Here is a 15,189-nt window from a genome sequence, read left to right as displayed (position 1 = left end):
CAAGGCCAGCCAATCAGACGCACTACAGGGCCAGCCGGTCAGACGCACTACAGGGCCAGCCAGTCAGACGCACTACAGGGCCAGCCAATCAGATGCACTACAGAGCCAGCCAGTCAGACGCGCTATAGGGCCAGCCGGTCAGACGCACTACAGGGCCAGCCAATCAGACGCACTACAAGGCCAGCCAATCAGATGCACTACAGGGTCAGCCAGTCAGACGCACTACAGGACCAGCCAGTCAGACGCACTACAAGGCCAGTCAATCAGACGCGCTACAGGGCCAACCGGTCAGATGCACTACAGGGCCAGCCGGCCAGATGCACTACAGGATCAGCCAATCAGACGCGCTACAGGGCCAAGTCGGTCAGACGCACTACAGGGCCAGCTGGTCAGGCGCACTACAGGGCCAGCCAATCAGAAGCACTACAGGGCCAGCCGGTCAGATGCACTACAGGGCCAGCCAATCAGATGCACTACAGGACCAGCCAATCAGACGCACTACAGGACCAGCCAATCAGACGCACTACAGGGCCAAGTCGGTCAGACGCACTACAGGGCCAGCTGGTCAGATGCACTACAGGGCCAGCTGGTCAGATGCACTAAAGGGCCAGGGCCAGCCAATCAGACACGCTACATGGCCAGCAAGAGGCCAGGCTGCTTTTTTCAGTTCAGACACCTCAATAGTTTTCAAATGAAAATATAAAAACTCACTACATGAAACCTAGAACACGTTTGAGCTCAGTAGTCCAGGGGTATGGGAGGATATGTGTTTCTGGATTCAATGCCAACTTCTGGAATTAATTATTTAACCGGCACTATTATTTAAGTGATCAGTCATTTAAGCTGCAGTAAATGTATTGATCAGCCCATGGCCCGCAGCTGGTAGCTGTTCCCGTGTCCTTAAATGACACGTCCTCCTGTGGTCTCATTTAGGAGGGAGCCAGCATTGGTGTACGGGGCTAATTGGGGCTAATTAGCCTGGGGGAACCGGTAGAAGCAGTAAGCCTGCATACACACCAGCCCTTGGGGAAGGCCTCTTGATCATTATTTTGATGGTGCAGACATGTGTGCAGAGACCTGAGCAGTCATTACACTGGATAACTGCTCTGCTTAGGCAGCTGGTAGCTGGAACAGCCAAACCGCAGGTGTTCGTCGAACTCCAGGAGTCGCTCTTACGGAGAGGCGAGGAACGTGTCCCTGTTCTTTAACCTGATTCGCTCCGCTCTCTGAACATTCCGGCTCCTCCCACCACACCTCTATTCTATGCGTTCACTCCTTCTCTGCCTTTTGTTTCATTGCCTACTTCTGACATTCTGTGAGCGTGGGAGGACGCAGAAGACAAGAGGTTTGGAGAGGTGCAGAGGACGATAAACAAGTGGCATGCACCGAAGGAATACACTGCCCACAGCCATCCTCCCTTCCTTTCTTTCTCTCCCTCTCCCTCCCTCCCAGGCCCAGCTTATCCCACGTTATGGGCAAATGTACAGTCCTGTGCTGAGTTGGTATTCCTGTAGGACAGGGCGGCCCAACCCTGCTCCTGGAGATCTACTGTTCCGGTGGACATTTGGCACACTTGATTCTAGTAATTAGCAGCTCATGTTTAGATGTTTAGATGTTAGATGTTTAGCTGAAGTGAAAACCAACAGGATGGTAGATCTCCAGGACCAGGGTTGGGCAGCCCTGCTGTATAGGAACTGTGGAAAAGAAAAACAATTCTTTCCAGGGCAGCAGATAGCAGTGTAGCTGCTATCTTAGCTTGGACCCTATTTCACAATGCAGGATTACTGAGTTAGCTAGACAACTGCACTGATTAAAAACCCAACACCCCCCAAATCTGGAACAAGAACTGAAGTAAAAAGTGCTGTTCTGGGTTTTACTCAGCGCAGCTATCCAGGTAGCTAACTCAGTAATCCTGCTTTGTGAAGTACCCCCCTAGGTCTCCCTTGAAGAAGTAAAAGAACAAACGGCCAAGGTCACACAGAAGTGAGAGGGGCGGGGTTCTCAGGGGTCACACAAAGGTCAGCCCACAGGGGCTCTACAGCAGGCAATGGACCAGCCAGCTCAAGAAGAAATTAATGCTGCCTGTCAGGAGTTTGGGTTGAGGCCAGACCTGATTGGACAACGCAATCCCATGTGTTCCTTATTCATTTTCAATCTCCATGTTGTCATGGTAACATCTAGATAAATGGCAGGAAATAAAATCAATAAATGTTTCCAGGTGCCACCTGTCCTGATTCTTCATGAACAACCCTGATTGGCCATCAAGACAGGTTGTTCAACCCCCGAGCCAATCAGAGAGCCGGGGGAGTAGTTATGTTCACGGTTACTTAGGCTGAATTTCTCCTACCTGTTAAATGCTTCATAAACATACAAACACAATCCCTTGAGTGATTGAAAGATAAATACTCACCCAATTCTCTCGTGAATCAATGTGTGGATTTTACACAATATTAAAACAAACTCTTGTCTGTTTTATATTTAAACATTTCAGCTAAAATCAACTGAAATTATTCCATTCCACTGCCACCTATCTAAATTTCTCATATAGTTGATCATAAGGGCGTGGGTGTGGAATATGATAAATTAACTCTTGAACAAGTAAGCAATCTATGAGGAACAGGAAAAGATCTCTGTCTTTGCAGCTTAGACTACAGATATACAGATAATGGATCTTTCAGAATAAGAAACAGATGAATTGATGAAAAAAGAGAAGAATGAAATCTGCAGGACTTCATGACCTCCGAGAGGTCGGTCAGCTGTATATTTAGAAAGCTGCATAAATGTTTGTGCAGTCCATGTCGTATTTCTTTTTTTGTTTTAGGTGACGGAACAGCATGCAGGAAGTGAAAAGGTTTTGCGCTACTGTGCTGTAGCTAGCCATTGCCCACTTTGCTCCGGACAATCACGCTTCCTCACTGATGTGCAGCACATGGATAAAAGAACGGGGAAAATTCAATTACATAACAGAACACAACGGGGTAGCACAATCTTGCCATTGTGTAAGTTTCTGCTTTTAGTCATTCCCCACCTCTCTCACATTTCAGTGGCTGGGAGTGCATGAATGATTGGGCATTTTCCAAGTGTGTCATAGGACCCAAACTGTCCGGTTCATCTGCACATATACCTCTTTTAAAAAGGCAGTGGTTCATGACCAAATGTAGTTGGGGTTTCTTTGGTTAATTGATGCATTGTGATAGTGTTGATATTGGGGTTAAATTGTTCTTTACAGTGTTAAAATCGTTCTTTACAGTGTTAAAAACACGTACGGTGATTTGAGACGATTAAAAACAAAAGCAGTGGCAGAACAAAGTGTTTCTTAATGACGTCAGGGAGTTCAATACTGAGCCACACAACTGGAAAACTATGCCCAAAATAAAAATTGGGTAGAACAAGATGTCCCTCACTACAGCACCATCTAATGGTACAACGGAATATTAACAGTTCTTATGAATTTGAACTTCTGATGACTACTTCCATTAGTAGACTGTTACAGTTTGTACCCGGAAGTAAGTTTGCATTTTTGAGCCGTGGGTTCCCTCGTCAGATTTCTAATGCATTTTCCCATTGGGATTTCATTTTGAGCCGAAAATAAGGTATTTTCGTATTGAACGTAAGCCTAAGAGAGCTTCACATTTTGTTCTACGAGAAAGTTGTTACGCGCTTTTAAAAAGTAAGTTGCTAACAAGTTGATAAATTGAAACTACAACGGTTGTCGCGTGCAGGCGGGCTAGTATGGAAACTGGAGTGACGGTTGCCAGAATGCGACCGTTGTTGTAGTTTCAATATAGCGCCTTGTGATCAACTTACTTTTTAAAAGCACATAACGCCTTCGACATTTACGGCTGAGATATTAATGGGTGTAATTTGTCTCTTAGAACAAAACGTGAAACTGCCTTTGGCATACGTTAACCGCAGACCTTATTTTTGGCAGAAAACGGGAAATCCCTATGCGAAAAAAGCATTCGAAATCTGCCAAGGGAACCCATGATGGAAGAAATGTCCGGGGCTCCGGGTTGGCCTACAAAAAGACGTAACACTCTATTTGCAGATCACACGTGGATTTATCAAGTCCATATGTCACGCAGCAGGACAAGTAACAGTAATAGGTCTGAAATATGATATTGAATATAATATGAGTTTGTTGTCTACATGCAACTATTTCCTTATGCCAACAGGCTCGCACACTTGTTTCCCTGACTCGCTGCTTCTCGAACTTGTTCTCGGGGGACCCCTGTGGATGCTGGATTTCATTCCTGGGGTACCCCTGTGTATGCTGATTTTCATTCCTGGGGGACCCTCTGTGTATGCTGGTTTCCTAGCCACAATTGCAATCCCAAAAGTCTTACAATCTTTTTCTTTGTTAGACACTTATGATGTTTTTGGGGAATATTTCCCCTCTTAAACCATGTTACATCAGAAAAATCTATGCACACCATATTCACATTGTTGAGATATATCGTTAAATTATTACATAAAAGCCGATATAAAATGTAATTAAAGACTGAGGTGAATCAATTGGCTGCTAATCAGTGAAAGTGTGGACATCAAGCCACTAAAACCAACCATTTGGATGATAATGAAGAATTTGAAGACAATGCAAATGATAACAATCCAAATCTGCATTTTGACAATAAAATGATAAAATATTAAATAACTTATGTTAGAACATGTTCAACAACTTTAACTGGTGAAACCCATGCTAAACAGAGTTGAAAGCACCATGCTGAGATATGGACCCAGTGAAACATAATGTTCCTTTTGTTCATATCATGTGTGATGAAAGCATTGATTACAAGATCCAGCTACTGGGTTTCTCTCAGATTTGTTTCAAAGGCACCAGTTTTGTCTATTTTGTCTAGTCCACCATATGCAGAGATTGCAATAACCCTTGCTTGCAAGGATACAAATCAACATGTTTCATTGGTACACAGTACTTATTGATGTATGTGTAATATTAACTTTAAGTATTAACTTTAAGTCTCCCAGCAACAGAACAGTTTTCCTTTTAGTCACAATCTAAAAGGAAACATATTCCCCAACGATTTTGCATTTATCACAGGTTTTACACAAAGCGTTTAAAAAAAACATATTTTTTAATTGCCGGTACAGTTTTCAATATCTACCACCACAAACTAGGCCTACTGTGCTACTTGCTCAACTTTGCATTGATGGTCTGTACATCTTTTACACCTGACTGGCACGACTCACACAGGCCTAACGGCAACTGGTGGACATTTTGACCATTAAAATGGAAGACAGATAAAGCAAATACACATTAGCAAGGGACGATTTTCGCTTAGGAAAAATTAAATTCTCATTTTTAGCGGTTAACAAAGTATAGGCTACTGTGCGTCCATGCGCAGCTCGTCGCACGCATTTGCGCGGAAGACAGCAGGCCCCTTTTCTCTCGGTTATAAATTATGGTTCACGTTTCCTGATCACGTGACGGCAAAGCGTGGTTCTCTGTTTTTTTTCTCCCTGTTGCACAGAAAAAAAGAGAAATTACCCGGAGAAAAGGGCAAGGCAACTAGGAAGAGGTGTAAATTGTGGCCGAAAAGCGAGGGGGAAAACGCGTGAAGTGCACCGTTTATTATGTAGCTTTTCCTCGACAAACGGAAGCTGGAACAGCAGAGAGTGGTGCGGAGAGAGACCTTGAGGACGGGAGCGAGGTGAAACGTATAACGGCTTTTATTTGTCAGTGTTGTAAACGCACCAGCCTGACCTAACCGGATCGTCATCATAATGGTGTTTTTCCCCTCCGCGAGTATACATTCGGCATTTGAATAAATAGCGGTTTTCTACAGCTGGCCCTACGCGATGGGGATGTGTCACAGTCTTAGATCTAGGTTAATAGGACCCCAGTCCGCGATAACCTACACCGGGCGAACGGGTGGCAGCGCCGGTGTCGATGGGGAAACTGGACAGATGGACTATACCACCGACCCGCAACTGCGGGATCGGCTGAGGGTAGAAGAGAAAGCCCGGATCAAAGCGGAGAATAAGCGGAGTCGGAACATCGACAAGACCCTTAAAGCCGAGAAAAGAGAGTATAAGCAAACCCACAGACTGCTGCTGTTAGGTAAGTGGCGTTAGCTAACCTTATAGCAAACTGGCAATTAATCGATGTGTGTTTGCAGTAAGTTAGCTAACGACGTGTTAGCTAGTTACCAGCCAACAGCAAAAATAACCCGTAATCTGCTTTTAAAGAGGTGCTGAGAAATGTCTTGTTTAAGGCAGGCAAGGTAGATTACCAACTTGCTCCATGACGTGTATTTGTGTAAATAATACCGCTGTGTTGATTACTGTAAGTTAGCAAGCTAGTCGCTATATGACTTTGTGGCCAGTATTGTTCTGCAAAAGCTTTCTGGCTAATTGCAACCTTTGGTGGGATCATAAAAGTGTCAGTTTAATTCTTAAGGGATTAAAGTTTAGCTAACAGGTCCATTGTTGGTAGGGTGACCAAATTCCCGGGAGGATATAATGCAATTTGAACCTGTAATAATGGCAATTACAGTGGGAAAACTCTTTGAAATACGGCAAATCTGCTCTGAATAAGCCGGGACCCGCGAAAAGGGGCTGGCGTGCGGGACTGTCCCGCGGAAAACGGGACGTCTGCGCACCCTTGGTCGCCTGCTAACAGTGCGCTAAATCGGAAAAGTAAAATAAAGTGGACCGGAAAGGTGTGTGTAGTCCATGGCTGCCATGACCTCGTACTGGTCTACAATAAGCGTGAAACTACAGCTGGATTTTATCGGGAGGAGGGGGGCCGACGCTGACTATACCTAATTTATTTGACCGCCTATCAACTTTGTTCGTTTCAACATGATTACATGACAAACATTGCCAATAACTAGTAAACTTTCCGCGGGAGCTTGCAGCACATTTTCAACCTTTTAATGAACAGCTCTATTTGTTGTTTATACTTGTTGAATTGTAGGCTACTGCTCTATTTTTTAGTATTCCTTGACATGTCTGTGCTTAAGGGGAAAACCATGACCGTCACGAACCAATTCAGATTTGGCTTTTTTTAGTGGTATGCTGTCTTGGGTTGTCAGTCGGCATGGAAGTGTGTCCGCACCTAGTTTACAGGGGAAATTTCCACTCGGTCACCAAAGTTCGTGTTTTCGAGCTGTCATCCGAGTTGTGATTTGCGCCAGTGAAGTCGTGTAGTGTAAATAATGCCAGTCTCTCTGGTGGTAGTGGACCTGCCGTATAGTTCCCCTCACGGCTGCAGAGTTCCTGTAATACAGTGGAAAGCTACTCAAATATACGACTGCACTGTAGCCTACTATAGAACTAGGTACAACATGGGACAAATGTGACCGTACCTGATAATCAAACTGATGTTAGTTTCACAGCTGATCTGATGTTATTTTCTGGGGATCCCAAAGTGTGGATCAGAAGAGCACTTCTGCAAATGTTGCTGCTGCTTCATGTCTGAAATAGGAACTTTTTAGAAGGGTCTTACTGAAATAATCTACCTGGAAAGTATCATTTTTTAGGTTCAGTTAAATGTTGTTTCCTTGTATATTTAACTTTTTTGCCCAGATAAGTACTCTTTTTCCATTTGCAGTGATGACCTGTAGGATCGAAATAAGTATGGAGCTGAAGCAATTGTGTACCCAATCATGGGGCAGGGAGGGGGTCAGAGGTCAAGAGCCAGTTTTTTTTGGTCCCAATCAGGTCCAAGATTTTGAACAATATGTCCTAAACCATGATGAAACAAATCCGGTTGAGGTCACAGTGGTCGCTAGGTCAATCCATAAATAAACAGTTTTAAACAACAAATATTAACTAACTGTTGTTGTCCAGATACCAGTTGTGCAAACTTTTTGAACAAGCTATCATACATGCCCCTGACACTTGAATGGCTATATAGAATTTCATAGTGTTGTGTCACATACACTTGGGCTAGGCTAACAGCCTCGGGTGGACTGCAGCATGCTATCCCCTCAAACTGCATGGATTTGCTGAGGGAACCTGTACAGTATGATTTACTGTGGTCAGAGAATAGGGTACAGGCCTACCCAATAGCACGCTACGGTGGGTTGCCTGTGTGGGACAGGTAGCCTCGCACCTGTACCTTGGCTTTAGGCAGCACTATGAGGGGGCTCAGTCAGCTGACGGTCGGACCGGTGGCCCCACACCGTTCCTAACGCTGGTTCAGCTGCCCCACGTGACCACCGGCAGCTAGATGTACAGCTATACTCCATTTCTTTCTTAGAGCGTATGACAGGGGGACTGTGCTGAGAGAGGTTACGGATGGTGCCTCAGCACGATGTAGCTACAACATAAGCTGTGTAAATGATCTGTGATATATTGCACTAAAATGCCTTGCTTTGTAGTTTACACAGAGATGGCAAACCGCTTTGCTGTGTGTATATAAGTGACACTTTTTTTAGTGGGCTGCTCTGCTGCTCTTTGGTCATCATGTTATTCTTAGCAGTATATCATATATCATATACAGTATATCATACAGGATATCAGCAGTATTTTCATGTGACGTTGACCTGTCAGACTATACCAAGCTGTTTCAGCTTTACTTCTGTGTTGCACCATAGAGTTCCATGTAGGCTAGCTCTCTGCAAGTCCCTCAGCTTTCCTTGAAGAAGAACATGTCAGCACGTCATAGGCAAGCATTTGTACTTCTTGGATGAGCTGACGTCTGTAGTTTGATACTTAAATAATTTTAGGGGGGTTGTGGGGGAATGCTCAGCTCTGTAGGCCAGATATAGCTAGTCCTGTAGGGCAGAGTTTCCCAACCTTTCTCCTTCCACAGTACACTTTCCAAATTTGAAAAATATCATGGCGCACCACTCTCAAAAACCAGATGTCGATGTGACGTGTCACCAGTTAGGCCTCAATGTTCTTCCGGGGTTTTAATTAAACAAATGAGCGCTTTGATGACATTTATTTTGGCTTTTGTGGGTTGGAATTTGTACATTTCAATTCTTAAACTTCAGTTGAACTTTTAAAGTGTTTTTGAAAGGCTTGTTCCCGCGGCACGCCTGAGGGCACGGCGGTGGGGAAGTGCTGCCCTGTAGCGCTTCCTGCGACGCTGGGCCTGGCGTTCGGCCCGACCCCGGCCGAAGGAATGGCGCAGTAGGAAGTTCACCGGCGATCGGAAGGCGTGGCCGATTGCACACGCCTCTGGATACAGAGGAGCTCGTGTGCTGCCTCAGTGTATGGGGCTCCGGGGGGGTGGGGGCTGCTGCTCTTATTGGCTGTACAGATTCATAATGAAACCTGGAGCGGGAGATAGGTGTGAAATAGCCGCGGGTAATTCAGGTAGCGTCACTGCATGCCAGTTTACCCTTCGTTCACACACGAGTTTGGCTTCTTGTAAAATACACATTTCCTGGAATTTAAGAAAAAGTGATGTGAAAGTGTAGCTCTTCGCTTTATAAAAAAGAAACATTGTCACTTTTTGCCCCTTTGCCTTTCCTTAACACTGGCCGTCTGGAAGCGCCCAAACTGAAACTGTGTCACACGAGGAGGTTTAAATTTACCGTCTTTATGGAAGAGGTCTGCTTTTTAAATTTTATTAACAAGTTACGCAAGGGAAGGGAGGTTCACAGACACAAACTAACTGTGGGGCTTCTGTGACCAAAATACATCAGTCATGAGGGCTTTCAGTTTAAAAACATGGGAGAAAAAACAGGTTTGGTCAATCTGTATGGTGTGTGTGTGTGGTGTGTGTGCACGTGTATGAGTTTGTGTGCGCGTGTGTGTGTGCATGCGTGTGAGTACGTGTACGCATGCGTGTGAGTGCGTGTGCGCATTCGCGTGTGTTTGCATGCGTGTGTGTGCCCATGTGTATGTGTCTGTGTGTGTGTGTATGTGTCTGTGTGTGTGTATGCATGTGTGCATGTGTGTGTGTGTGAGTGTGCATGCGCGTGTGCACATGTGTATGTGTGTTGGGGGAGTGGTGGATGGTTTTTCTGCAGTCTTACATTTTCTTGATTTGCCCAGTTGCTTTGTCCTTCTTCTCTGTAGCCCTGAAAAGCAGAATTGTGGCGTGTTTTACCTTCTTTTCATCTGAGATTCTAAAGCCTGTTCAGATAGGCTGGCTCTCATCGTATTGGTCCTCACAAGTGTGTTTAACTCTGAAAACAACCAGGGTGGTCTGCTAGCATCCCTGACACTTTCCGGAAATTCTGTATTTTAGACGTTCAACAAAAAGGAATGGAATGCATGAGAGTTTTTTGGGGGGAAACAGGGCCAGGAATACTGGTACATAAATGGCTCTCCCACTTGGTGGACAGAGTGATATTAGTCATAGTCTTCTAATGAAAGGCTCATCTAGCTGAGATCGAGGTTGGAATGCAGTTGATGTTAGGCTTGTTTGCTTGCCAAATTTTAACATTGTTTGATCATGTAAGAAAAACATGAGTTGTGAACTACCAAGTTAGCTACAGTACTACCAAGCGGGACCAAGTTGTGTTGATCTTTAGCCTTGTTGATTACATAACAGATGTGCTCATGTGATTCTGCCGTGCTGTTAAACATGGCTGCTCTCAACTTCTTTGCTCAAAAATGGAACCTTTTGTGTGTATGATGTGAAACTGATATGTGTCTATGATGTGTTTCATTGAAGGGTTTATGAGCTGAAAGCACTTGTGAGCTATGGAATGGGATCTGTGTTCCAATAATTTCTAACCAAGAAATTATCTTTTTAAAATTACTTCTGACCTTTCAGAAATGTGTTGAATAAGAGCTAAATCTTAGATTCAAACATGGACATGATATGAAATGATATCTCTGGCCTTGTTGTGTACAGAACCAGAACATGTGACGGTAAGCATTCATTAACTTTGGTATTGAAAAAGTATTGAAAGGTATTGATAGTCCTTTGGTTATAAAATAAAGTACCATAGCATCAAACCTAACATATACCATCACCAAGGGTTACTGAACCCCCACCCCAACCTGAGACCTGGCCAAAAAAAGTTTAAGCATTTTAGTTTTTTTGACAAAATACAGGTGTCTTGGGTGGCTAAAGCACATCATATTTGAAAATATTAAATGTTTATTGAATGTCCTTTCTAGTGTCGGTTTCAGCATAGTAGAATACATGGTTTGTGAGATCAAGACCAGTGACTCATGTACCCTAAAGGGGACAAAAAAACAATTGCTGAGTCTTGTACATTCCACCCACCGGTCCTAGCACTCCTAAATAACACTGGTTGCATTAACCACGCTATATTTCCCCCTAGCAAGCTAGCAGTGCCCTGTAGTTCAGCAAAGTGAGCAAATCCAAACCTTGTGCCTTCTTAACAAAACCAGGAATTGAAAATGTGAGGTGGGGATTTGGTAAAATAGATGGATACGGTTTGGAACTTGGAAACAATGGAACTTAAAATGTGTGAGCTAATAACCTTTCATTAATAACTGCTCTGATCTGCTGTATTCACACAATCTAACTGATCTGCAATTACATTTTGTAGGCTATATGTAATCAAGCTACAAGCTCCTGTTGCCTGGGAGTTTAAAAAAAGCTTCCGGAACTTTGTGCGTTTGAAAAATGGTCAGGTTGAGAATGAGAGCGCACGTAGTAGTGAGCGTTAAATTAGTATCGCTAATTAGGACCATTTTTTAAAAAATTCAGAGTGACTCCTGTGATTGGCGAGTTGGTGGAAGGAGGAGGTGGGCGCAGGTTTGACCACCACATCCTCTCTGCAAGGCAGGCAGTGCAAAGCAGAGGAAAATGATCCGTGTCAGTAAATAAGGCAATACTAAACTGTTTCATTTATTGGTATAACAGACGATGCACATTTTGCTGTTGCCTCACCTTATCGTGAATGAGGTCTTTCTGGATGGATGAAGGGCTATTCTGGATGGTTGTGAAACTTTTGTTCGCTTTTGTTCCATTTTGGCTGCATGAAGCCTGTGGCCTCCTCAGAGCGCCAGGGAACTCCCCTTTCTAGATGCTCTTTTATAGAGGTAGCATCAGGGATCGAGACAAATGTTTCTGTGGTCAGCTGCAACAAAAATAGGCTTGTGGCTATATATTTCTAATATAGGAAGAGATCACTTTTTCTTTGCATTTCATTGGCGTCTGACAGCCCTGACAGCCTTGACCAGACTTGTGACCTCATCCCTCACTAGGTGTGTCAAGATTAAAAATAGCTTGATGTTAGATGTTCCCTACATCTGGCCTAGGGTAAGGCTTGCGTTACTAAAATGGCCGACCCATGGAAAGGTCCATCTTTAGGAGGGGAGCCCTCATGGTGAGGCTTCTGTTGCTAAAATGGCTGAGCCTTGAAAAGGTCCATCTTTAGGAAGGGAGGCATCTGGAATTATTCAGGTTACTGTGACTGATCTAATGTTTGTTACTTCTGGCTAGAGCTGAGTTGAAATCTGCATTGAGTCTTAAATTGTAGGCTACGCCAGGCTGCTTGTGGTCTCCTTGGCTAAGAGCCTTCCCTTGCTTGTGACCTCATTGGTCAATGGGGCAATTGAATTTCTGATCTTTCAGTTAAATAAAAGCAAACCTGATTAATTTTAATTTCTACAATTGACTACAGTTGGTATCAGTATATTTTCCAACCAGGTTATAATGTCCTCAGGTTGGGGAAACTGGACAGTGGGAACACCTCACCTTTTATGTTGGTGACTGCATGCAATCTCACTGTGATCGAGAGACATTCCTGCTCTTTCCCAATCAATTTTGTTGTTAAAATCAGGGCAGTAGATTACTGAAGTATTTCTAATTATAATGAAATTTAATATATATATAATTATGATTAAAGGCTAATAAGAGTCCTTTGTCATTGTCAGCTCAACATGCTGGTTTGCAGTGGAATGTAGGTCCAGGGACTGGGGTGGCTATTGCTGAAGCTTGATTCTGTGGTCAGTTAACCATTTCTGGTAAATTTGGGGGAATGCTTTAGATCATTGCCCTACTGAAAAATCCAACCATGACCCAGTTTTAGCCTCCTTGTAGAGGCAGCCAGATTTTGGCCTAAAATCTCTTGGTACATTGCAGAGTTTATAGCCGCGTTTCCACCGCAGGAACTATACCCCGGAACTAGGAACCTTTTGAGGAACTCAGTGCGTTTCCACCGCAGGAACTAGGGTCTAAATTTAGTTCTGGGGGCTTTGTTTTACCCCCCAAAACGTTCCTGCTCGGGGGGTAGTACTTTCCGAAAGTACAGGAACCTTTTGGGTGGAGCTTGCAGCGCTGAACATTTCTGATTGGTCGAGTACTCATAGCATTTGTGTTGTATTTATTTTCCGCCATTACCCGCCATGTTTGAAAATATGCAGCGGCAAACCAATTTATTTTCATAATAACTTCAAATCAAACTTGTATGTTATGCGGCGCAGTAGCCTACTTTTGGTTATAACCTGTCAACGTCTTGGAATTATAACGTGTGCTCTTCTGTTCTTTTCTTGCTTTAGTATTCGTTTTATAAAATGCTAAGCATTCGTGCTGGGACAGCATATTACGTAGGCTACCAAAACATTCAAACGGATTAATTCGGTTGCTGAATATTTTCTTCCGGATTTTCTTTGTTAGCCCGTTGTAATTGAATCAAAACGTTTGATACAGTTATGTGAGGTATGCGGTAGTTCTGCATAATTAACATTGGTGATACAGTACAAGCAAACTGGAAATCACCTTCCGCACTTTTTATCCGGGTAAAATAACAGGTTAATTCTAGTAATCTTCGCTTTAGCTTTTTCAGACTGCCGTAATTTTACTCAATTTTACTGCCATTTTTCAATTCCACGAAAAGACCAGGAAGACTATGGACTCATTTATGGTGCATGGTTCGCATCTGGAGGGCACACTTCGCTGCTCGGCTAGCAGTAACTTCGAAGGAAAGCAAACGGTGGCTGTACCACTACTAATTTACATTTTCACGCAAGTCCGAGTTTTCGTTCTATTCTTGTCATTTTGCGATTAGCCTATATGGAATTGACGACGAGAAAGTAATAAAACAGCAAATTGTTTACAACGTGTGCATGTTTTCTGCTGTTAATGAATGTGTTTGAGAGGATATATGAAAATCAATAAATACAAAAGTAACCATATATAGTCATTGTTGGTAACCCGTTGTATATAAGTGGAATAAACCCCTCCGGGCTGTCCCGGTTATTAGAAAATAATGTAGGCTACTTCGGTGGTAGTATGGGGTTACAGAAGAAATCATATGACAGATGGACCGACAACGTCAGTGGGCTAATTTGCCTAATCTTCGCGGTACTTTAGACGCCGGTGGAAACGCAGACAACCATTGGCTGAAGGAACCTTTTAGTTCCTGGTAAAGTAGTTCCTGGGACTGAAAGTTCCGGGTAATTTTGGTGGAAACGCGGCTTATGATGCCATGTGTCCTAACAAGGTTCCCTGTTCCTTTAAAAGCAAGACCAGCCGCACAACATCACAGATCCACAACTGTACTTCACAGTGGGGACTATGTTCTTTTCTATATTACAATCTCCATTTCTGCTCTTTTTTGGTCTTTGCCGATAGTACCAATCACAGTTACAAAATATGTCCAATAATCCATCCATTATCTGTACCCGCTTATCCTGGTCAGGGTCGCAGGGGGTGCTGGAGCCTATCCCAGCATGTATTGGGTGAGAGGCAGGAATACACCCTGGACAGGTTGCCAATCTATCGCAGGGCAAGGGACAGTTATATCTCATTCAATGGCATTGTTGTAATATAGTTCTGTTTAAAAAAAAAACAAAAAAAAACAAATTATGGAGACTTGGAGATGGTGAATTTTGCCTCATAGTTGTTGTTTGATTTGAAAATACAAATTTGATTAGTACAGAGGAAAAAACTACCGATTTGACACAACTTTTCCGATACTTTTGTGTTTAATTTTGTATACATGTACAGTTTTCTGTATATATGTGTTGGGGGGGGGGGGGCTTTCAGAAAAAAAAACTGTTATGTACTTCAGATCTTCTGGATGTTATCTGTCCCAACTTGGCTTCGCCAAAACTTTCACCAATGACTTGGGTGCGTTTAAAATTGTCGATTTCAAGCTCGTCCGGTTCTGAATCCAACCTTATTTAATAATGGCATTGTACACAAAGCACGGCAGTGTCCTTAATGAATTTCCCTGCTGTTGCTGGCTGTTTGAAGGGAATCTGAACTGACCAATTGAGTGAAAATGCGCATGAAATTATTTCACGGCCCTCACAAGCGGTCCTTTGTGCCGGCCGATGGCG

The 15,189-nt window shown here is 43.6% G+C and overlaps 1 protein-coding gene across 1 annotated transcript in view; it reads left to right on the top strand.

Annotated features, from left to right (window-relative positions):
- The first annotated feature begins 5,436 nt into the window (after positions 1-5,436).
- The window catches only part of gnas (GNAS complex locus), a 77,564-nt gene continuing 67,811 nt past the window's right edge, over positions 5,437-15,189 (top strand). Inside the window, exon 1 of the mRNA XM_035388282.1 lies at positions 5,437-6,079. Coding sequence (XP_035244173.1) covers positions 5,818-6,079 — 262 coding nt within the window. The 5' untranslated portion in view covers positions 5,437-5,817. The remainder of the gene's footprint in view (positions 6,080-15,189) is intronic.

This window comes from Anguilla anguilla, chromosome 13 (genome assembly GCF_013347855.1).
Source record: "Anguilla anguilla isolate fAngAng1 chromosome 13, fAngAng1.pri, whole genome shotgun sequence".
NCBI classification, from domain to species: domain Eukaryota; kingdom Metazoa; phylum Chordata; class Actinopteri; order Anguilliformes; family Anguillidae; genus Anguilla; species Anguilla anguilla.
Note: the sequence above shows the minus strand (reverse complement) of the source record. Positions and strands in the feature narration are given on the sequence as shown.